The sequence below is a fragment of the Salmo salar genome, chromosome 18 (assembly GCF_965601325.2).
Source record: "Salmo salar chromosome 18, fSalSal1, whole genome shotgun sequence".
In the NCBI taxonomy this organism is placed as follows: domain Eukaryota; kingdom Metazoa; phylum Chordata; class Actinopteri; order Salmoniformes; family Salmonidae; genus Salmo; species Salmo salar.
Window position 1 is genome coordinate 22,945,913 of NC_138308.1, and position 25,103 is coordinate 22,971,015.

The 25,103-nt window shown below is 42.9% G+C and overlaps 1 protein-coding gene across 2 annotated transcripts; it reads left to right on the forward strand.

Annotated features, from left to right (window-relative positions):
* Positions 1-549: 549 nt before the first annotated feature.
* Positions 550-25,103, forward strand: LOC106577050 (wings apart-like protein homolog). Of its 2 annotated transcripts, XM_082964795.1 has the most exons (21): positions 550-738; positions 927-989; positions 1,753-2,138; positions 2,713-3,433; positions 4,932-5,236; positions 6,233-6,354; positions 12,663-12,758; positions 13,076-13,240; positions 13,893-14,029; positions 16,604-16,715; positions 16,968-17,201; positions 17,283-17,394; positions 17,785-17,882; positions 18,057-18,133; positions 18,279-18,451; positions 18,654-18,769; positions 19,047-19,688; positions 21,344-21,557; positions 21,648-21,736; positions 22,959-23,054; positions 23,160-25,103. In XM_082964795.1, the coding sequence occupies exons 3-21, from the start codon at positions 1,775-1,777 to the stop codon at positions 23,223-23,225; spliced, it is 3,939 nt and encodes a 1,312-aa protein (XP_082820921.1). In that variant the 5' UTR covers positions 550-738; positions 927-989; positions 1,753-1,774; the 3' UTR covers positions 23,226-25,103. The 2 variants fall into 2 exon arrangements, with proteins under 2 accessions (XP_082820921.1, XP_082820922.1); XM_082964796.1 differs by lacking the exons at positions 550-738; positions 927-989 and adding an exon at positions 1,016-1,663.

Sequence of the window (25,103 nt, forward strand, 5' to 3'; positions counted from 1 at the left end):
CTGTGGTTCTACATGAGCTTTCCTCTTCTGTTTCTGTGATTGTACACCAATCATTACAAAAAAAAGCTGTCTTCTCCTTGCTCAGACGTAGGCCTACAGGCCATACAATTGTTCCATGTACTTCAAGTCTGAGTAATAGCCCGTGATTTCAGCGTTGACCACTTGCCACAGAGCTGTTTATGAAGCAGTGTTCATTTAAATACATCTTGATCCCAGTTCAGTGCCAACGCTTATTTGTATTTTAAAATGCTTTTACACATGCTACAACTTTGTTTTGAATTTTTACTTAGTGCACAACTATTGGGTAGGTTATAGGCTAATAGTGGAATAGTGGAGGCACGCACCGCTTCTGCTTGTCAACCAGCTCACCAAGCTTGACCAAGCTGGTCAACCAGCTAAATTGGATTTTCCATTTTATCGTCAAGGAAGGACGTTATGATTTACAAACACTGATCTCAAATATCAGATTTTATGACGTTACAGTAGTTATGTGCTCATTCCACACTGGGGGCAGTATACTTCTGCAGAACTATGCAGAAATGTATTCGCACACCCTCTCTTTGCGCTCCATCGAAAACACTTTTCTTAAAGTTTTTATCCAATCACACACACGTTTACTGACACAACTCGTCAAAGTCGCTTAGGTACTACAAAACATTATATTCGATGATTGGTCAACAGGCTATCTAGTGGAGAAGTGACGCAATTTTCTTGGCCGCATCCGAAGGCAGAGGGAGGGTAAATTTTAATGGCAGTCACTGGCGCTGTAAAATAAATTAAGTCCGGAATCTGGGAAGAATTCATAACAATTTCGGTTATCAATGTAGCTCTTTAAAAGTGATTTTTTTCTGGTACATCTGCGTCGTATTTGTAAACTGTAGCTATCGTTGTTGCACAAAGTTAAGGCTTGTTTTGTGCGATTACAGTACGCCGGAGTCAGACTAGGCCCAGCCGGGTGCAGAAGAAGCGGTCCCACTGAGTTGAGAGAGGTGTGTTTTCGGTGTTTTAAAGCGCATTTCGGACCATATCTTGTTTTAATATATAACTAGCTAGCTAATTTTGAGAGATGCATTTCGACACCTTTTTGTTACAGTAAATAACATATTTAACGTTGCATTTGCTGGCTAGCAAACGTTAACGCGTTAGAAATGTAAACATAGCTAGCTACAGTTAGCAGTAACGTTAGCTAACTACTATAAATGGCTAATGCTGGTTCTTAGCAGATGTCCGGCCTTTTTCTTACATTGGCCCAGTCAGCCGTGTCATGACTTGAGCGTTACTAGTTGGCCAGTGAGCTGGCAACGCAACGTCGCGTTTTAACTAGTTAGCTGGTTAGCTAACTGTTAACATTACTAGTGCTGAGAATATCATCATAGATTGAGATCAGTGTTGAAAGGTAAACGTTCGCTAACTAGAGCTGGATAGCTAACTAGCCGACTAAACTAAAATTGATTGAGCTTAGTCGGCTAATTAGATGCTGTAGGTAGCTAAGGTGGTTTTAGTGAATCCATCATTGCAATGACCCCCATCACACCTAATGTATTAGCAACGTAATCTCGAACCTCAGCGGCAGAGCTAAAGCTGATAGCTAGTCGTTTGATTTAATCAGCTACTCCATTATAAACTGTATTCAGGGAAAAACGACATCCAATCTATTTTGCAGGTAGGCCTTCACACCATCCACCAGCTTTGGATGAGATAAATGTTCTTCTAGTTAACTAAAGTTATTGTTTTCTCGTGTTACACCCACAGAGAATATGTAACATACATCAACATGACATCCAGATTTGGTAAAACCTACAGCCGTAAGGGAGGGGAGGCCAACTCCAAATTTGACGAGGTCTTCTCCAACAAGAAGGCCACACTGAGCACCAAATGGGGAGAAACCACTTACAAGGCCCAACTGGGCTCCAAGCGGCCCCTTCAGAAGCCTGAGGTAGTCAAGTTACTCAAGAGGCCCCGCATTGAGGATGACGACAGCTCAGAGGATCCTTTTGGTTTTGACAGCGACGATGAGTCCAATCCTGTCACCTCCCACAGTATGCCCCAGTCTGAACCAGCTGAAGGTGAGGCCAGTAATATGCCGCCTGCTACAACCACAGTCCCAGTGGATAACAGTAGGAACAGCACAGCTACAGGTAAGAACTGGATGCCAGAAAACTGATGACTTACTGTTGGCTTTAAACATGTTGGACATGTTTTCATGGGAGGAGGCGCTCGAAAGTCTAGCATGAGCCTGTGTCTGTTTTAAAGTGGTAGTGTTTTGTAGGTGCTTGTAGAATAATTGCAAGTATACAGTAGCTAAAGAACACCATGCATGTCTCTTGCATTTTTTGTTGTTGCATTTTTTATTATGGAAAGACAACTGCTTCACATGATCCTTGTGATAATGGTTATGATGAGAGTGGTGGTGTGTGGATATTTCTGGAGCAGATAAAGTGAAGGGCCCCCTTGTGAGCTTGCTACACTCTTCTAGCAGCTTCTGTGTCAGCTTATCTCGTCTTTGTCTGTCCCTGATAGCTCTCTAAAGAGAGATCAGGCTTTACTGTAACACTATCGTCTCAGCAGGTCTGTACCCATTTAATTTAGAATAATTGATTTAGAAATTATACAAGCCAAACAACCGCCTTGAACAAAATCTGAAACGGTATTATTTTACAATATAATGCTTCCTTCTGTTAACTTGCTCTTTCATCTGCTTTGTGCTCACAGGCAAGCAAACATTGTCCAATGAGGGTGCAGAAAAGAGTAGCCAGTCCTTGTACAGAAATAAGTCGGACAGTAACCAGAAGCCTATTGCTCAGTCCTCTGTTACAAAGACTGTGCCCAAGGACCCCTATGTGGAATGGAGCTTAATAGGGACCCAGAGGTCTTCTACCTCCTCCACTAGCATGGACCCTCTCCAGGAAAAAGACTCAGCTGAGGCACCAGGGTTTAGCAGAGACTCCCAGTCCTCTTCTTCCCAGGATGGGCTCTCAGGTGGGATGAAAAGTGCTCAACAGGAGGCCCCAGCCGAGCCTGTTGTTGACAACCTTCCCCCCTCCCCGTTCCTCCTCAGGCCCTCCAACACTAGGAAATACATCCGTCCCAAACCCAACAAGGCCTCTGACGTTCCAGATGCTTCTGCTGCTTGCGACGTCAAACTGCCTGTAGCCGCCAGCGTTCCAGTTGCACTGAAGCCCAACAGTGTGTCCGCTGCCAGCGGTAGCGGCGGTGCTAATGCTAGCACGACGACGGCCAAACCTGCTGGCAGGGGTCGGGTACGGGACTATACGGTGCTGCATCCATCCTGCCTGTCGGTGTGTAACGTCACCATCCAGGACTCCATAGAGCGCAGCATGGACGAGCTCATCACCAGCACATCTCCTACTGACCTGGGGGAGGTGGGACGGCTGAGGAAGAAGGCAGACGTACCTCCAGCCAAACCCAACAGGTAAACGACTCCACTGGCTGTGGCCCAGAGAGTACACTCTAACTCCTCTCTCCCACTGGTCCTTCATGACATGCTTGATACTACTTGCTTGATATTGTACAAATGTACACTAACGTTCAAAAGTTTAGGGTCACTTAGAAATGTCCATATTTTTGAAAGAAAAGCATTTTATTTTTTGTCCATTAAAATAACATCAAATTGATCAGAAATACAGTGTAGACATTGTTAATGTTGTAAGTTACTATTGTAACTGGAAACGGCAGATTAATTTATTTTTATTTTTAAATGGCACGTTCCAATGGCACGTTGTGTCAGCTAATCCAACATTTTGAAAGGCTAATTGATCATTAGAAAACCCTTTTGCAATTATGTTAGCACAGCTGAAAACTGTTGTTGATTTTAAAAGAAGCAATAAAACTGGCCTTCTTTAGACTAGTTGAGTATCTGGAGCATCAGCATTTGCGGGTTCGATTACAGGCTCAAAATGACCAGAAGCAAAGAACTTTCTTCTGAAACTCGTCAGTCTATTGTTCTGAGAAATTAAGGCTATTCCATGCGAGAAATTTGCCAAGAAACTAAAGATCTCGTACAACGCTGTGTACTGCTCCCTTCACAGAACAGCGCAAACTGGCTCTAACCAGAATAGAAAGAGTGGGAGGCCCCGGTGCACAACTGAGCAAGAGGACAAGTACATTAGTGTCTAGTTTGAGAAACATACACCTCGCAAGTCATCAACATGCAGCTTCATTAAATAGTACCCGCAAAACACCAGTCTCAACGTCAACAGTGAAGAGGCGACTCCGGGATGCTGGCTGCTTCCTCTGTTCAGTGTCTGTTCTTTTTCCCATCTTAATCTTTGATTGGCCAGTCTGAGATATGGCTTTTTCTTTGCAACTCTGCCTAGAAGGCCAGCATCTCGGAGTCGCCTTCTTCTTTAAATCAGCACAACAGCTTTCAGCTGTGCTAAAATAATTGCAAAAGGGTTTTCTAATGATCAATTAGCCTTTCAAAATGATAAACTTGGATTAGCAAACACAACGTGCCATTGGAACACAGGAGTGATGGTTGCTGATAATGGGCCTACGTAGATATTCCATAAAAAATCAGCCGTTTCCAGCTACAATATTCATTTACAGCATTAACAATGTCTAAACTATATTACTGATCAAGTTGATGTTATTTTAATGGACAAAAAATGTGCTTTTCTTTAAAGAACCAGGGCATTTAAGTGACCCCAAACTTTTGAATGGTAGTATACATTTACCGTTGAGCACGTAATGTCTCTTCTTATACCAACTTACTTTAGCTTGCCTCTATAATTGTTTTCTATATGTGCTTTACTAAATGTTTCTACTACACTGAGACCTAGGTGATTCAGTTCTCTCGATTTTGCACCTCTTTTGTTTTTAGAAGACATTTGAATCCTTTGACTATGTTTTTGTGTGTTCCATGTCAGCTGCTGATTTGAAATGAAATGATTCCCCTCTTGTAACATCAGGTTCCGCACCACCCAGAGTAAATCCAAGAAGGAGACCAAGCTGGAGTTCTTTGGCTTTGAGGACAAGGGTGACCAGGAGGGGGAGGATGGTGCGGACCCCACGGCCGGCGGCAGCAGCTACAAGATCAAGTACTTTGGCTTTGACGACCTCAGCGAGAGCGACAGTGACGAAGAGGATGGCACCCTTGTCAAAGGGAAGCGGAAGGCCAAGAAGGCTGCAGCAGCGGCGGTAGCAGCCATGGCTGTTAGTGTGGATAGTCCTCAGCCCAGCGACTCTCAGGACAGCCAGAGCAGCAGCAATACAGGTGATATATACTGTTGATGTTTGTGTTCGTCTATAGGTAGTAAAGAGGCTTTAGCTGTATGAAAAACAGGTGAGAGAGGCTATGTCATACTGTCAAAATGTCAAATATTTGTTGCATGCTTCATAAACAACGGGTGTAGACTAACAGTGAAATGTTTACTTACGGCCCTTCCCAACGCAAAGAGAAAAAAAGAGAAATAATAAAAAAAATTATAACACAAGGAATAGCTGCATAATGAGTAACGATAACTTGGCTATATACACAGGGTACCAGTACAGAGTCTATGTGCAGGGGTACGAGGTAGATATGTACATATAAGTAGGAATAAAGTGACTAGGCAGCAGGATAGATAATAAACAGTAACTGCAGCGTATGTGATGAGTTAAATGTTTGTGCAAAGATGGTCAATGCAGATAGTTAACCAATAGCTACCTGGACTAATAATTTAGCAGGCTTGTGGGTAGAAGATGTTCAGGGTCCTGTTGGTTCCAGACTTGTTACATTGGCACCACCTGCTGTGCGGTAGCAGAGAGAGCAGTCTATAACTTTGGTGGCTGGAGTCTTTGACCATTTTTAGGGCCTTCCTCTGACACCGCCTGGTATAGAGGTCCTGGATGGCAGGGAGCTCGGCCCCATTGATGTACTGGGCCATACGCACTACCCTCTGTAGCGCCTTGCTGTCGGATGCCAAGCAGTTACCATACCAAGTGGTGACGCAGCAAGTCAAGATGCTATCAATGGTGCAGCTTTAGAACCTCTGAGTATCTGAGTGCCTATGCCAAATCTTTTCAGCCTCCTAAGGTTGAAGAGGCATTATCGTGCCCTCTTCATGACTGTGTTGTTGTGTGTGTGTGTGAACAATGATAATTTGTTAGGCTCATGCTTTGCTTACTGTCAGTTTGCCTTCACCATGTAACTGGATTTATATTGTAGATGTATTTCCATCATGTTGATTCCACTGTTAACCTTATCATTGTGCTGTTCCCCCACTCTCAGATATTCTGGAGTTTTCTGATGACTCTAACCTTGGGGGGTCTGAAGAGCAGAAGGGTCGTTCAGGAAAACAAGGGGACACATCCAAGGAAATTGGCAGGAAGATCTTTAGTGGACCCAAAAAGGTGAGGGAGTAGGGATGCACATTTCTGTCCATTTTGCTGCCAGCTAATCTAACCTTATTAACCGGTCAACAAACAGTTCCATTTTTCCCAAACAGTAAAATTAGGTGACCAACAGAAAATAGCCTACTATGCATGCATACAAGGAACGGACAATAGCAATCCTATCGTCTTAGTCAAAAGGCCATAGCCTATTATTGAACATGCAACTCTTGTAATGAAACGGCTAATAAAACGCCATTAAATATTTGCCCAAATGCAATTAGCTGGAAAACACAGTTCTAAACAGTGCAGCTAATGCGAGCGTTAGAAACGTAGAAAGATGGGGAATCTAATAGGATGGGTTGCTAATATGACTAGGATGGTGCTTCTGGACTAATGAAAGTTGAAATGAAAACCAATAGAACAGGAGAGAAATTATGTCTTTATTAAAATAATAATAATTGCCTCCACGTTCCTCTAGTTGGATTTCACTAGGCTACTTTGAAGCAAGATAAGAAAGACATTATTTGAAGTAAAATAAACCATTCGGGTTTCAAAGAATTATACTGCCTCAAGCTCACGCTGCAAAGTGGTTGGTGACTCGCTGATCGTCTGCCTACCATTGACTATAGCCTATGCACTCGAATGAGAGGTGCGCTTGAATTACGTTGGGATGAGAAATAAATATAGCTATTTTTAATCGTGGCCATCTGTTTTAAACACTTGCATTTAGAATTGTTGGTATTGGCACATTGCGCAATGACTGGTGCTTATAAAAGCATGTTTTACTCCAGTGGCAGCTTTTTAAGGAGGTGCTCTGGCGCTGTCTGACAGGTGCTGTGCTGTTCCTCTCCTCAAACTCGGCTCTGTATGCTGTGCACGTGTGATAACTAAGATACATGGCAACTAATGAAAATACACACGCACTGATTTTAATACACTTAATTATGCAAATTAACCTATACACCGATAACCTGTCAAATGCATCTTTGGCGGCTAACCGATTTTTAACGGTTAACCATTAACATCCCTGTGAGGAAGTTAGGAAGTCTGATGTTTCTGTGTGTGGATTGTATATGTGTGTGAGATGGAGATTGTGTATGGAAAGAGTTTTGTTTGTGTGTGTAGCTGTGCTCATGAGGTAACACTGACACGAGCTACAATTGCTGTCACTAAGGGGAGTAGATGTTCAATATGTTTCAAGCAGTCATGGGTGAGTGAGCAGCCAGAGAACATTCTCTTTTGAAGGGATAATTGTGCTGGAATCGATGACAGGATCACGTCTGCTTTGCTTCACTTGATATATAAAAGTGTTTTTTTGCAAGGCAGATGAATGGGACGGGCCTAATTACATGACTCTTCAGAAACATCACAAGAACCTCTCTCCTCCACTCAAACATTTTACCAAATCAAGTGGTAAGTCGCCACATTTTCATAATTGACATGCCTAGATTGACCATCAAAATTAGTGATAAAGCCAGTTAAGAGGACCAACAGATTGTTTTAATTCCAATAATAAGTAGTAACTGCACCAGCCACAGTAGCTGAGTCATATGCAACAGTTCAACAACAGTCAATTCAGCAACAGTTCCTCAACAGTACTCTGCACTGTAAGAATGTCACTGTACCGTTTACACCTGCTGTATCCAGTGCATGTCAAATCAAATATTATTTGTCTTATGCGCCGAATACAACAGGTCTTACAGTGAAATGCCTACTTACAAGCCCTTAACCAAAACTGCAGTTTTAAGAAAAAATGAAGAAAAGAAGAAAAACAGTTACAAAGAATTAAAGAGCAACAGTAAAATAACAATAGCCAGGCTATATACAAGGGGTACCGGTACAGAGTCAATGTGCGGGGGCACCGGTTAGTCGAGGTAATATGTACACTACCGTTCAAAAGTCTGGGGTCACTTCGAAATGTCCTTGTTTTTGAAAGAAAAGCACTTATTATTATTTTTGGTCCATTTTAAAATAACATCAAATTGATCAGATAGTGGAGACATTTTATCTGGATGCGGCTGATTTTTATTTTTGAATATTTTTTAAATATATCTACATAGGCGTACAGAGGCCCATTATCAGCAACCATCACTCCTGTGTTCCAATGGTACGTTGTGTTAGCTAATCCAAGTTTATCATTTTAAAAGGCTAATTGATCATTAGAAAACCCTTTTGCAATTATGTCAGCACAGCTGAAAACTGTTGTGCTGATTTAAAGAAGCGATAAAACGGGCCTTCTTTAGACTAGTTGAGTATCGAGCATCAGCATTTGTGGGTTCGATTACAGGCTCAAAATGGCCAGAAATAAAGAACTTTCTTCTGAAACTCGTCAGTCTATTCTTGTTCTGAGAAATGAAGGCTATTCCATGCAAGAAACTGAAGATCTGGTACTACTCCCTTCAATGAACAGTGCAAACTGGCTCTAACCAGAATAGAGTGGGAGGCCCCGGTGCACAACTGAGCAAGAGGACAAGTACATTAGTCTCTAGTTTGAGAAACAGACACCTCACAAGTCATCAACTGGCAGCTTCATTATATAGTACCCTCAAAACACCCGTCTCAACGTCAACAGTGAAGAGGCGACTCCGGGAGAGTTCCTCTGTCCAGTGTATGTGTTATTTTGCCCATCTTAATCTTTTATTTTTATTGGCCAGTCTGAGATATGGCTTTTTCTTTGCAATGCTGCCTAGAAGGCCAGCATCCCGGAGTCGCCTCTTCACTGTTGAGACTGGTGTTTTGCGAGTACTATTTAATGAAGCTGCCAGTTGAGGACTTATGAGGCGTCTATTTCTGAAACTACACACTCTAATCAAGCCATTCATTTGATGTTCTGTAGTTTTGGCCTTTAAACTCTTTCTAAAACACAGACATCAATCCCTCTACCTCTCCCCCTCTGCGGGAGTGAGAGAGATCTCTGTAGAACTGTGATCCACAGTAACTTGATCCTCACAGGCCAGTCATGACAGCAGTGTGATGGCGATTGCATCGTCTGTACCTATTGGGGCCTATCAGTTCTCTCCAGAAATGTTCGATCGGGTTCAAGTCCAGGCTCTGACTGGGCCACTCAAGGACATTCAGAGACATGACCTCAAAGCCACTCCTGCGTTGTCTTGGCTGTGTGCTTGGAGTCGTTGTCCTGTTGGAAGGTGAACCTTCGCCCCATTGTGAGGTCCTGAGTGCTCTGGAGCAGGTTTTCATCAAGGATCTCTCTGTACTTTGCTCCGTTCATCTTTCCCGCAATCCTGACTAGTGTCCCAGTCCCTGCCGCTGAAAAACATGCCCACAGCATGATGCTGCCACTACATGCTTCACCGTAGGGATGGTGCCAGGTCTCCTCCAGACGTGACATTTGGCATTCAGGCCAAAGAGTTCCTTCTTGGTTTCATCAGACCAGAGAATCTTGTTTCTCATGGTCTGAGAGTCTTTAGGTGCCTTTGGCAAACTCCAAGCAGGCTGACGTGCATTTTACTGAGGAGTGGCTTCCGTCTGGCCACTACCTTAAAGGCCTGATTGGTGGAGTGCTGCAGAAATTGTCCTTCTGGAATGTTCTCTCATCCTCACAGAGGAACTCTGAAGCTCTGTCAGAGTGACATCGTGTTCTTGGTCACCTCCTTGAAGGTCACCTCCAAGGCCCCCTGATTGCTCAGTTTGGTCGGGCGGCCAGCTGTAGGCAGTCTTGGTGGTTCCAACCTTCTTCCATTTAAGAATGATGGAGGTCACTGTTCTTAGGAACCTTCAATGCTGCTGTCATTTTCTGGTACCCTTCCCCAGATCTCTGCCTCGACACAATCCTGTCTCGGAGCTCTACGGACAATTCCTTAAACCTCATGGCTTGTTTTTTGCTCTGACTTGCACTGTCAACTGTGGGACTGTATATAGACAGGTGTGTGCCTTTCCAAATCATATCCAATCAATTTAATTTACCACAAGTTTGTCATTATGGGGTATTGTTTGTAGATTTCTCAGGATTTAATTTTTTTAAATAAATGTATTTATTTATTTATTAATATTTATTTTATTAATTATTATTAAGGCTATAACGTAACAAAGTTAAAGTCAAGGGGTCTGAGTAATTTACCTAGACATTAGTTATTCTATCAACAATTGCATAATAAATTGTTTCTGCTGCCATTTGTCACATGATCTATTTCACAGATGACAAATTGTCCACCCGTATCTAGCGTATTTTGTTTTGTCGACATTTGAAAGGTTTACAGAGATTTGCTCTTTCCATCAGCTCCGTCATTCTTTTTTTTGTTGGTCTAACATACTTTACTCACATACTTGTTGGATGGAACATGCAAAAATATAAACAGCTCATTGTAGCTCTGCCACAAATGGAAGAGGCAATTACTCAAAAGAGAAAGGAATTAATTATGTTGTCTGCCGCCAATCAAAAACCATGCATGGCTTAAAATTACTAGTGTGAATCATAAAATATATCAGTTTCACTTCAGGTTGAGAGGTTTGACAACATACAGCTTAAAATTCAAGACAGTTGGAACAGATTTGATGTCATACAAAATATTTGACTCGTCAATCCATTCTTTTCAATTTAAACTAAAATTCTCGCTACACACAAATAATGTGCAATGTATGGTGCATTGAACAGTCAGCTCTGTGAAAAGACTGCAATGAAGAAACAGAATCAATAGATCATCTCTTTTGGTACTGTCCTTCGGTGGCTCGCATTTGCAGTCAGGTCTAGCAGTGGTTGTTAATGTCTGTGTTCAGATGGACCTACAAACAGTACTGTTAGAAGATCTGAAAAACCACAATCTATTCATGGAAAATGATTATACTCTTAGGTAAAATATTTATTTGATTGGCAATATCTGTAGAAATGGTACAAATAGTGTTTTCAAGACCCTTGTAACATCAGTGTCATGTCTGTGGACTTGAGGGATTGGTTGATTTGCCGATTCACTTGGAGTCCAGTACAAGTAGGAGAACTTTACACTGCGTGTACAAAACATTATGAACACCTGCTCTTTCCATGACATACTGACCAGGTGCAACTCAATATTAGGAGGGCTCTTAATATTTTATAGTGTGTGTTATATATATCACACACAGTACCAGTCAAAAGTTTGGATGCGAACTCATTCAAGAATATCTCTTTATTTTGACTATTTTCTAGAATAATAGGGTTAATACAAACTATGAAACATATTTTGTTTTTTTTTACAACGTGATTCCATATATTTATTTCATAGTTGTGATCACTATTATTTTATAATGTAGAAAATTGTAAAAATAAAGAAACCCTTGAATGAGTAGGTGTGTCCGAACTGTGTTGACAGGGACTGTGTGTTTCCACCAGGTCCTCCAACCATGGGGGGGTGGTGGTGAGGGCAAGGGGGGGGGGAAAGCAGAATCAGAAATGATGCAAGTAATGTTTGATACCAATCGGTCTGCTGGTTTCATAGCTAAAAAAAACATGGTTTGTGTTAATCACAACATCCTCTCAATGTAGGCCAGTTGTATTCAGGACATGCACCAGACCAGGGTTTCCCAAACTTGGCCCTGGGGCCCACCTGGGTCCATGTTTTTTTTTATTTGCCCCAGCACTACAAAGCTGACTCAAAGAATCAAAGCTTGATGATGAGTTGGTTATTTGAATCAGCTGTGTAGTGCTAGGGAAAAACCCAAAACATGCACCTGGGGGGGACCCCAGGACCGAGTTTGCTAAACCCTGCACTAGACGACTTCAAAAATGGATAGTTTTCCATTAGAATGCAGTGTCTGAACATACCCATTTCCTAGGTAGACCTATTCAGTATCATTAAAACATAAAGCATGTCTGATGTTTGTATTCCTTCCATCACAAACTCACCACTTTTATAGCAGATCTAATAGTTTAATAATGACCTTTTTTTTTCAAATGGATAGAATTTTTATTGAAGTGAGCTTCCTGAGTCGTGGAGATGATAGGATAATAGTATAAGATGAACTAAAATGTCCCCAAGGTGCGATTTAGGGGACTAATGTATTTATTTCGGAAGTTGGTTTTGGTCAAAGTTAAAAAAGTGACCGTTTTTGTTCTTCAGAAAGCAACTTGATGAAACGAGCCATGTAGCTTCATAAGTCTAGACTTTATGAAGTTGTTTATTGTACAATTCTCCACCATTAGCTCCTATGTTATTGTGATTATGAGACTAATAATAAGTCAGGTTTATCTAGTACCTACTGTTCCCAAAACTGAGGAAGTCGAGGTTTGTTTTGCTAGTTCATCATGAATTCTTTCTACTACTACTGAAAGCTGTACTGTAATCATTCCCACTGCTACTGTACTTACCCTGGACCTGTGGTTGTGTGTTGTGCAGTCCCCTGCTAAAGCTGTGTACAATGCTCGCCACTGGAACCATCCTGAGCCTGAGGAGATTCCCCTGCCACCACTTGCCTGCGCACACACTGCTCCGGTGAGAACTACTCTAGGACACTGCCAGGGCTCTGCCTTACACTGGTCACACAGATGCACGCACCCACACCGTGTATTGAAATTGCGATCTCTAGTAAGCCGATAACAATGCATTGTCCTAGAAATAATGCATTGACCAAATGGCAGCCTCACCTACTTGAGATTTCAGAGGGGGATATTTAAATATTAGCTGTGTTCTGCTTAGTCAAGACTTTGAAATTGTCCCAATAGGAGACATTTTAGATTGTCCAAGTGCACCTGGAACTAGATTTTGTTTGTCTCGTCTAACTTTGCTTTTTGATTTATTCCCCTCTCCAGGCCAGCATATCGAGCGGAAGCAGCAAGGACACCAATTCTCACAAAGACGACGGTCTGTTCAAAGCGCCTCCCCCACCGCCCAAAGTCATCAAGTCTGTGACCATCCCCACTCAGCCTTACCAGGACATCGTCACGGCTCTCAAATGCAGGAAGGAACACAAGGAGGTGAGCCAGGCATGCTGGGTGCCGCGTCACTCCCTCAAGACAGTCGGCATGATCTTTGCACTGTTAACATCACCCTTACGCTTATCTGCCATTTTCACAATTTGCGTTTGCGTGCTTGTATAGATTTTTTTTTTTTCTCCTGCAGGCCGCTGTCGTTATTCATTTCAAACACAGTTTAGACTGTTGATGTCCATTTAGAGCGCAGTGTAAAGCTTGTTTTTGTTCATTTAAAACACAATATGGGCAGGCGGGTCCCTGAGGAGCATGCTATTTCATTAAGGTCTAGCCACAGCTAGCAGATTTGCCTTCATGCTCTTGACCAGACAGTTGGTTGCACATCCCTCTTACCAAGAGGGACTGAACCGAATCTATCTCGTTGGGCATTGTCTTCGCCTTAGATAACCTCTGATGGCCTGCGTACACACACATAGTTATTGATAAGGGAGTATTATCCCAGTCAGCTAATGGAACTAATCAAGTGGAGCTGCTTTGCATGCTGTGTGGGGGGGGAGGAACACTTTTTTTGTCTTTGGACAGATACACATGCACACAGACACTTGCATTAGATAACAATTTTAAATTGTTTATTTTGCTCAATATTCAGTGCCATTTTCTTGTGTAAATGTCAGTCATTATCTCTTCCCCCTTGCAGCTGTACACGGTTGTGCATAATGTGAAGCACTTCAACGATGTGGTAGAGTTTGGTGAAAACCAGGAGTTCACTGATGACTTTGAGTACCTGGAGACAGGCCTAAAGAGCAGCCAGCCACTCAACACACGATGCCTTAGGTAAGAGAAACCCACTCAACATTGTCCACCTTGGCAAAAAGAACTCTTTTTATTTAACATTTCCCACACACACACACACACACACACACACACACACACACACACACACACACACAGAGTGCCTTTGGAAAGAATTCTGACCCCTTGACTTTTTCCAAATGTTATTGTGTTACAGCCTTATTCTAAAACACATTGATGAGGAAGTTTCTTCATTTAGTCTGCACACAATACCCCAGTATCACAAAGTGAAAACAGGTTTTTAGAATTTTTTTGTAAATGTATTAAATGGAAGAAGTTTGGAACCACCAAGACTCTAACTAGAGCTGGCCGCCCAGCCAAACTGAGCTATCGTGGGAGAAGGGTCTTGGTAAGAGAGGTGACCACAAACCCGACAGGGAAACAACCCTAAGCACACAGCCAAGACAACGCAGGAGTGGTTTCAGGACAAGTGTAAGAATGTACTTCAGTGGCCCAACCAGAGCCCGGACTTGAACCCGATCGAACATCTCTGGAGCTACCTGAAAATAGCTGTGCAGCAACGCTCCCCATCCAACCTGACTGATCTGTAGAGCAGAATGGGAGACATTTCCCAAATACAGGTGTGCCAAGCCTGTGGCGTCATACCCAAGAAGACTCAAGGCTGTAGTCGCTGCCAAAGGTGCTTCAACAAAGTCCTGACTAAAGGGTCTGAATACTTACGTAAATGTGAAGTCGGAAGTTTACATACACTTAGTTTGGAGTCATTTTCTCGTTTTTCAACCACTCCACAAATTTCTTGTTAACAAACTATAGTTTTGGCAAGTCGGTTAGGACATCTACTTTGTGTATGACACAAGTAATTTTTCCAACAATTGTTTACAGACATATTATTTCACTTATCATTCACTATATCACAATTCCAGTGGGTCAGAAGTTTACATACACTAAGTTGACTGTGCCTTTTAAACAGCTTGGAAAATTCCATAAAATGTCATGGGTTTAGAAGCTTCTGATAGGCTAATTGACATCATTTCAGTCAATTGGAGGTGTACTTGTATTTCAAGGCCTACCTTAAAACTCAGTGCCTCTTTGCTTGACGTCATGGGAAAATCAAAAGAAATCAGTCAAGACCTCAGAAAAAAGATTGTAGACCTCCACAAGCATGGTTCATCCTTGGGAGCAATTTCCAAACACCTGAAGGTACCACGTTCATCTGTACAAACAATAGTACGCAAGTATAAACACCATGGGACCACGCAGCCGTCATACTGCTCAGGAAGGAGACGCGTTCTGTCTCCTAGAGATGAACGTACTTTGGTGCGAAAAGTGCAAATCAATCCCAGAACAACAGCAAAGGACCTTGTGAAGATGCTGGAGAAAACAGGTACAAAAGTATCTATATCCACAGTAAAACAAGTCCTATATCGACACAACCTGAAAGGCCGCTCATCAAGGAAGAAGCCACTGCTCCAAAACCGCCATAAAAAAGCCAGACTACGGTTTGCAGCTGCACATGGGGACAAAGATCGTACTTTTTGGAGAAATGTGTGATGAGACAAAAATAGAATTGTTTGGCCATAATGACCATCGTTATGTTTGAAGGAAAAAGGGGGAGGCTTGCAAGCCAAAGAACACCATTGCAACCGTGAAACACGGGGGTGGCAGCATCATGTTGTGGGGGTGCTTTGCTGCAGGAGGGACTGGTGCACTTCACAAAATAGATGACATCATGAGGCATGAAAATTATGTGGATATATTGAAGCAACATCTCAAGACATCAGTCAGGAAGTTAAAGCTTTGTCTCAAATGGGTCTTCCAAATGGACAATGACCCCAAGCATACTTCCAAAGTTGTGGCAAAATGGCTTAAGGACAACAAAGTCAAGGTATTGGAGTGGCCATCACAAAGTCCTGACCTTAATCCTATAGAGAATTTGTGGGCAGAACTGAAAAAGCATGTGTGAGCAAGGGGCCTACAAACCTGACTCAGTAACACCAGTTCTGTTAGAAGGAATGGGCCAAAATTCATCCAACTTATTGTGGGAAGCTTGTGGAAGACTACCCGAAAGATTTGACCCAAGTTAAACAATTTAAAGGCAATGCTACCAAATACTAATTGAGTGCATGTAAACTTCTGACCCACTGGGAATGTGATGAAAGAAATAATATCTGAAATAATTCATTCTCTCTACTATTATTCTGCCATTTCACATTCTTAAAATAAAGTGGTGATCCTAACTGACTTAAGACAGGGAATTTTTACTAGGATTGAATTGTGAGAAACTGAGTTTAAATGTATTTGGCTAAGGTGTATGTAAACTTCCGACTTCAACTGTATATATTTTTAAACCAGTTTTTGCTTTGTCATTATGGGGTATTGTGTGTAGATTGAGAAGGGGGGGGTTAATACATTTTAGAATAAGGCTGTAATGTAACAAAATGTGGAAAAGGTCAAGGGGTCTGAATACTTTCCGAAGGAACTGTGTGCTCAATCCAAGAGGACAACATGGAGCGATTTTATTTTTTGTTTATTTTTTTAAGTATCTTTAATTATTTTTACTTGTCCACTATCCCCCTCTCTTGCGCCTCTCTCTAGTATAATCAGTTTAGCCGCAAGGTGTGCAATGCCCAGTTTCCGGATGCACCTACGGGCCAGAGGGAAGGTGGCTCAGGTCTTCAAGATGTTGAATGATGCCCCGCTGCATCCGGTAGGAATCTGACGTCTACAACCACAATTGACTCAAACTGTAGTAACTGACCCAAACTAATGGTACAAAACCAGTGGGTTTCAATAAATCTACCTCAGCTTATTTGTGGCGATGACCTATTTGTCCTCTAGATACTTCACATTTTGCTATTGAATTTGAATAAACAAGGACAATATTTAAGGTCTTCCCCTGCAACCAAATGCTTTTGAACTGATTGTTGCCCCTCCCCACTCTCCCTTCACTCTTCTCCAGAACCTGGCCCTATGTACTGCCTCTCTGATGTACATCCTAAGCAGAGACAGGTTAAACATGGACCTGGACCGGGCCAGTCTGGAGCTGATGATCAGACTGTTGGAGCTGGAGCACGACCACTCAGGCCACCACCAGGACCAGCTCACTGCCAAGGAGATGACCAAGGTCAAGGAGAAGATCCGCAAGCTGTGTGAAACCGTCCACAACAAGCACCTGGACCTGGAGAACATCACGGTACGCGGGGTCAATCAGAATAATGATCTTTATATTGATGATGGTGAGTTGGATTTCTATAGCACTTTGTTTGTTTTGCAGTCGTGTCACCTGGCCATGGAGACCCTGTTGTCTCTGACCTCGAAGAGGGCCGGGGACTGGTTCAAAGAGGAGCTGCGCTTACTGGGAGGCCTGGACCACATTGTAGATAAAGGTGTGTTGTAATAGTTTTGACTTGAGGTTATTCTTTTGTTAGGGGTGCCAGGTAGGTTGTGAAATGTTTGATTTGTCCTTTTTACTTTGAGTTGGTCTCATCTGGCAGTCAAGTCTACAGCAATACAAAGGACTCATATAAAAGTCAGTACTGGGAAATACGCTTTTCATAAACTGTTAAACATCAAAATAACTGCAACTATTTGAATATTTTGCATTTGTTGTATTATTCAACAAATGATCATACAAATACAAGTCACTACGCAATAATAATAGTAATAATAATATGTTCACTTATTAAGATGCAACTTATCTGAGACTTCCTATCTAGGACATCTTAATTTGTTAGCACATAGTCATTGGCATACATGTGAATTATTGTCTTCTGCAGTGAAAGAATGTGTTCAGAACCTGAGCCAAGAGGATGACAAGGAGAAGCTGGTGTCATCGCTATGGGGGGCAGAGAGGTGTCTAAGAGTACTGGACAGCGTAAGTACAACATCGAGGAGTGTTGGCAGGCTCAGATGTTTGAAATCCATTCATTGAATACAAGAGGGGAAAGTACATTGACTCTGCACTCTTCGCCTCATCTGACCAGCTTTGATTTGACAAGTGAAAAGGCATTTCAATATCAGTCTAGTGTGTCTTTGTCCTTCGTTGCAGGTGACTGTCCAGAACCCAGAGAACCAGGGCTACCTGATCGCCTACAAGGACTCTCAGCTCATAGTGTCCTCTGCCAGGTGAGAGAGACTGAAACGCATGCTAATCTTTTGACACCCACGCTCGCTTGCTCCATCGCTCGCTCGCTCCATCTTGCGTTCTCTCTATCGCTCGTGCCGTCTCGCTCTCTCGCTTCATTTCTCTCTCTTGCTTCATCTCTCTCAGAGGTTTGCGGTACTGTGAGGACATGATTCAGCGCTACAGCCGGGAGGTGAACAGCTCTCTGTGTTCGTCAGGCACGGTGCTGCCCCACTGCAGCTTCAGCAACGTGGGCAAGGCCGTTGAGGACTGCATGAGGGCAGTCATAGGTGTGCTACTCAATCTCACCCACGACAATGGTAATATCACTGCATCAACATGACCTCTACATCGAGCAACATTGTAGCTAGCGCAATGCGTTCCCAATCCTAGTGCCTTGTTTCTCTGCTCCTCGTCTCTTTTGATCGCATCCCAGCTGTGCTAGAGTTCTCATAACACACCACAGCTAGCTGCAGGGTGGCGGCAGAGTGGTAACTCTGGACTGTTCTGTGTTTTTTTTAGAGTGGGGAAGCACTAAGACTGGAGAGCAGGACCGGCTCATCATCACAGCACTCAACTGTGTCCTACGGGTCCCACGCTACATACCTCAGGAACAACGCTTTGACATCAGAGTCCTGGTGAGAGGCCCTGTGTGTTGTAGGCCTGCATGGAAATGATTGCACAAATCCAGTTACTTGTACCCATCTTTGAAACATGTGGGTCCTGTGTACCCCCCTCATTGAAATGCCACTTAATGAATGCATAGGTAGTATTAAAACTGACGCTTCAATGTAGTAATTGCAGGTTGTTTGTGCTCAATGTTTTATTATGGGACTAATGAAGTGTATGTCCTTGAGCCTTTTTAACAGCATCGCTCCTCTCCTCCTCTCTGTGTGTGTGTGCACGCTGGTACAGGGCTTGGGGCTGCTGATTAACTTGGTGGAGTACAGTGCCAGAAACCGCCACTGTCTGGTGGACATGGAGTTCACCAGTTCAACCAGCCCTGAAGGCAGCCAGGGAGAGGCAGGGGGAGAAGAGACCCAGACCCCTGAAGGGAGGCAGGGAGAGGCAGGGGGAGAAGAGACCCAGACCCCTGAAGGCATCCAGGGAGAGGCAGGGGGAGAAGAGACCCAGACCCCTGAAGGGAGGCAGGGAGAGGCAGGGGGAGAAGAGACCCAGACCCCTGAAGGCAGCCAGGGAGAGGCAGGGGGAGAAGAGACCCAGACCCCTGAAGGCAGCCAGGGAGAGGCAGGGGGAGAAGAGACCCAGACCCCTGAAGGGAGGCGGGGAGAGGCAGGGGGAGAAGAGACCCAGACCCCTGAAGGCAGCCAGGGAGAGGCAGGGGGAGAAGAGACCCAGACCCCTGAAGGGAGGCAGGGAGAGGCAGGGGGAGAAGAGACCCCTGAAGGGAGGCAGGGAGAGGCAGGGGGAGAAGAGACTCAGAACCCTGAACAATTCCTAGCCTCCACAGATCCAGCTACCGCAGCCCTTACAGAAGGTGAGGCTGAGAAGAAGACCAAGGGCTCCTCTTCAAGTGCCCTGGCTGCTCTGGTGCAGGTAATAGTTCTGTTATCACCACTTCAGAATCATTTTGAAGGGAATTTGTAGTAAGAAGATAGAAAAACACAGGTAATTGAGTTACTCTTGTGCATTTGTCTGCATCTTCAACAAGTACATAGAGTAGCCCCCGGCTGAATTCCTTTTTGCCGAATGAGCTCTATTTTGGTGTCCTCTGGTACATTCTAATGCCTTGATTCCATCAGAAATACACAGTGACATTATTGACTTTACCTCCCAGATTGGAGACTGTGTCGTGAATTGTCGAAAGACATTACTTTTTACAATTTAAATTACTGAAAAATGTATGAATTCCGTGTGTTGTAAGTTATTTTGGATATCGTCTAGGCCTATATGATCAGGAATATTTAGTAAAGTGTTATATCGTTCTGATTTTATGTAGCCTAAATTCATTTCAAAAGATCATTAGGTAGGGCCCTATAAAATCCGTTTATTTGTTGCCTGATCTCGTTTAGTTTTGTCAATTTAGTTTTTCCAGGTTCCCATTTTTCTAGATTTTGTCAGGTTTTTGCTCTCAGATCACTTTTTATTTTTTTATAGATCATCCGATTTAGTTGGTTTTCTAAGTCCACAACAATGCTTAAGCCACATGAGACCACTTTTGAGGTCTGGAAAAAATCAGAGAAATTTCGATTTTTTTTTTACTGTCAAAATCATCGCTAACGGCTACACAAAGTGGTAGACGTGTGCACAACACACACACACACAGATTGCAGGAAATGCGAATCACGGATGCATTCTGTTCATGTCTTATGATTATCTTGGGAAAATAATCCCTTTTCAATACATTTAGTTTATTCCCTACTGAGGTCAATACATTTTTGAATATTGTTGAATTCTGTCTCAATGCCTGGATTCCATGAGGGCCTAATGATCATATTTGGACCAGAATGAGGCTCTCCTCTACCTATTGTTCCTGCAGTGATGATTCACCATCTTCATTGAATGTTTTCATAATTTATCTGCAGATAATCACCAAAAAGCCTAGGCACATCAGGAGCCTATGCAAAGTAGTGAGCCAAATAAACGTCTCTCTCGCCGACGTGATCGTTAGGCCACACTGACTGACCTGACTAGACGAGCCTAGGAAATCCTTTGGTTTACTTGCCCCAATGCAATAATGTGGACATATAACTACGTTGCATGATTTAACAATGGTAAAGGGATATAGGAGATCGACTTTATTCAGTCAGTTGGACAACTTTTTATAAACTAGTCAACACTTGCTGTTCAGTTGTCAAAGTACAGTAAATAGACTGTGAAACACTCTAAAGGAAATAAATGAATGTGCCAGAAAACAATAATTAGGCTGTCGTGGATTTCAACAAATTGTTACCACTGACATGCAGATTCACGAGCATCATGTTCTCTTCCTCTGTAAAGACATTTGACTGCAACCAAGCACACACATTGTACTGGGAGGCAGAATGTGTTTCCCTGTCATCGCTTGCTTTGTGACTGACAGGAGCCTATCCTATCAATAGATTGCTAGAAAGATTCATATTGTTCATCGTAGTTAATATGAAGTGGAAAAGGTAGCCGGCTGAAAATGAGTCTGTAACCGGATGATTAGCCGACGGCCAGAGCTAATGTCTGTCTGGCAGGAGTTTGACTGTCTTTTCCTCCGTTCACAGTTCTTCCTGGAGCGGGAGCGAGCAGCCATATTGGCTGAGGCGCAGACTGATGACCTCATCAGCGAACCGCCCAAGCCCCAGGACCAGAGTGGGGAGTGGCAGGAGACGTCGGGCGAGATCCAGTGGGTCGCTGCAGAAACCAACGACAGCGAGAATGACAAGGAGAAGGACACAAAGAAAGACGAGGAAGATGAGGAGCTAGATCTCAACAAAGGTAAAGATGTGGGTCTGTGTAAAATAATAATTTTTGTAACAGTTTCACTACTCCATGTTGAGTGTTGTTCTCCCTCTCTCTCTGGTGTAGCTCTGCAGCATGCTGGGAAGCACATGGAGGACAGCATCGTGGCTTCCTACACAGCTCTGCTCCTGGGTTGTCTGTGTCAGGGCAGTCAGGTAAGCTTCCGGCAAACTAGCGACAACCCTGTTCCTCAATCCTCGCACTGGGGGTGCAGGCTTTTGTTCCATCTCAGCACTAACACACCTGATTCAACTAATCAATAAAGGGCTTGATTAAGTTTGCAGGTTTGAAGTACAGATGTAGGATCTTAATTTGAACCAGTTTGCTACAGCAGGAAAATAATCCTGCACCAACAGGAAATGTGGATTATACTTGGACATTAGTGGTTGATTTGATTTTCCATTACAGAAAATATCTTGAATTCCAAAGTGGAAATTATAAACTTCAGAAGCCTTTTTAAACCTCAAATAGCCTACGATTTTTAAATTACATGAATGTTGTCCTGCAACGGGCTGATCAAATTAAGATCCTACATCTGTATAGGCTACTGCAAACCAGTGCAATTCTTCTGTCTTGATGGTAGGTCTCTTAGAGTGGCATTTTCCTTAGAGCCTTTTGCTAATAGTGTTATCTGTGCAGTGCTAGTTTTTTCCTCGTACAAAATATCAGGAAGAGAAGTTGAATCTTGTCAAAGACAATGGCAATAATATATGTATACTTATTAACATGTAAGTGAAAAATAAAGGCAACTGCAGTGCTCTACTTTGTCCATGGTGAATAGAAGAACCCGATCGTGGCCTATGGTGGTCTAAGCCACTGCCTCTAGAACTCCTATACCACTGCAGCATGCGATTGAATCCTGAACACTTATTCAGCAACTCTCTCTTTCCCCTTTACCTCTGTTCTAGCTGATAAACAAATAACAATATGAGAGGAAGCAGAAAAAAGAACCTGATCGCTGATTCCAGTTCAGTTGCATAATGCTGCATCAGAATTCACTTGTGAGAGCTTGAGTCTGTCAGAAAGTAGGCTATTAAACGTAACATGACACAATACAATTGCAGAATACATAAAAGCACAAAGGCTATTTTTGGATAAATATAAAGAATAGGTAACATAAAAGCCTTGTTCAAAGCTTATGAGTACCGTTGTATCCCATCGATAAATGGAAAGCTAGTAGCCTTCTCCCCTAAACACCTCATGAGTCATTTTCTGCTCAACCTACATCGGTGCAGAGTTGACCAAGATCTGTGCAGATGCACCGAAAGGTGAGCTGAAAATAACTTGTCATTGCTTAGTTATTTTAGCTGGTTGCGTATTTTTGCGAGAGGGAAATTTTGCCCCTTAATGTGTGTTTGCTTCATTCCCTCTCCTCAGGTTAATGTGACTACTGTGCGGGAAAACCTTCCCAAGGGAGATTTCTCAATCATGACGGAAATGCTGAAGAAGTTCTTAAATTTCATGAACCTTACTGTAAGTAGGCAACGTCTTTTGATAATGACCTAGCATCTCTTTCTCCTTTTACATACGAGCACAATACAAGCTAACTTACTTTCTCTCCGATCTCTTTTTCAACAGTGTGCATTTGGCACCACAGGGCATAAGTCCATCTCTCGTGTCATAGACTACCTGGACCACTGTTAGTGAACCCTTCTTTGCACTCTGAGTGCAGATAAGGGCACATCTTTTCAGATCTGGCAACCCAACAAGGCTCCCACCAGATCTGGCAACCTTAGCAAGGTTATGTCAGATGTGGCATCCCCAGCAGGACGGGCTGTACAGAGAATCCACCAGAGATCATCAGTGTCCCCCAGCATTGCTTCAACATGCGTTCTCATTCTGAAGAACAAGACACACACCACACACACAATGGCCTGTGATGGTTGTAGAAAAGGGAAGGTAACTGTAGAAAGCCCCTCTCTAAATTTCAGTTCTGATTATGCCCATTCGCATAAGCTCGCGGTCAAGTTGAAATCTTCTGGAGTTTTCTTCAGTGCATCATGCTTGTTTAAGTTCTTCTCACAAGGTCATGTAATGTAACATCATTCTACATTTAAGAAATCATCAGTTCAGGATGACTGATGTTATTTAAATCTTTGTTTTTAAATAATGGCACTTGAATGCTTTTTAAAAAATTGTTTTACTCATTGCCCTTCCAAATTTGACTTTACAGTAAAGAAACTGAGTTTTGTGTTTGTTTTAAATTTGCAATTGGTCGTTTTTTATGCTGTGTGAGATGTTTCAAGTCTCTACAGTTCCTTACCTTTTCATGTTCCACCTAACACATCACTTGAAGTGGCTGGATATAATAACTGCTGTATGTACGGTTTTCCTTACACTCCCAGAGACCCTGGTAAACCGGACTGACATTAATAATAACCAAACCTCGGGCAACTGGCATAATCCTCATTGAACATAATTGTTGTTTGCCCATACTGTGGGCGTCAGTGGTGGCTGGTGGCACTTTAAATGAGGAAGACGGTCTCATAGTAATGGTTGGAATGGCAACATGTTTGATACCATTCCATTCACTCCATCCATTACTACGAGCCGTTCTCCCCTCACCAGCCTCCTCTGGTGGGCATTGTATCTTACCACTTCAAGTAGCGCTGATCCAGAACCAAGTCCAGGGTTCACCACCTGGTCCTGGACAGCTGCAGGGGGTGCAGGTTGCATCCAGCCCTGCAGTAATTATAAAAAGCCTGCACACCTAGTACCCTGCGTTGGTGATCCCGGTCCGAACCCCAACCCCCTAGGCACCCCCAGGTCTGTGAGCACTGGATAGTAAAATGTTGACAATTCTACCTAGTCTATTGGAGGGAAAAGTGAAGTAACTACCATACTGCTTATACCTATCCTTTCCTATCTGCTTGTGGTGGTAGCCTCTGGACAGGGCTGCAATGTTTCTTTACTGCCCCTTGTGTCTTAAGTCGTCATGTTGGGCATGACCTTCCTACTCTGAGCGGGGAACCAGAACCCGTAAACCTCCTTTCAGCTACTCTATAACTAGTCCTGTGCTCCAGTAAGATACTGATTGAATGACTGCCATACAGATTTCATTTCCCTCTGATTTGTAGAGCTGCAATTGAACAGACATGTTACCTGCAAGTTGAGTTACAAATCTGGGATGTATTCATTATGACGATTCTGTTGCAAAACGTTCTGTCTGTTGCAAAACGTTTTTACAAACAAAACAAGGGTTTCTATTGGACAAACTCAGATAGGTTCGTTCCGTTTTTCTGTTTGCTTCCGTTTGGTTGTTAAACGGTTTCTGTAATGAAAGGAATTTCAGAATGTAAACACCTGTAAATAGTGGTTAGTGGATGTTAGAATGCTAGACTACTTTTCTGAAGCTGATATTTTTATTTTATACAATATTTCTGAGTTGTCATTTTGAAGTAAAAACAAAAAAATACAAAGACAGCTGCAGGACGAAAAAAGTTTGTACCGGTTTTGAGGACGTTGTCTTTGATTACATGTAAATAATTGTAACTCAAATAAAAAGTTGCTACTTTCGCTACA

What these genes read in the sequence shown, in the direction of transcription:
- LOC106577050 (XM_082964795.1), top strand. Translation starts at nt 1,775, where the DNA reads ATGACATCCAGATTTGGTAAAACCTACAGCCGTAAGGGAGGGGAGGCC. An exon ending in CCTCCAGCCAAACCCAACAG is followed by an intron (nt 3,434 to 4,931) that starts GTAAACGACTCC and finishes TTGTAACATCAG; the next exon opens with GTTCCGCACCACCCAGAGTA. An exon ending in ATGATGCCCCGCTGCATCCG is followed by an intron (nt 16,716 to 16,967) that starts GTAGGAATCTGA and finishes ACTCTTCTCCAG; the next exon opens with AACCTGGCCCTATGTACTGC.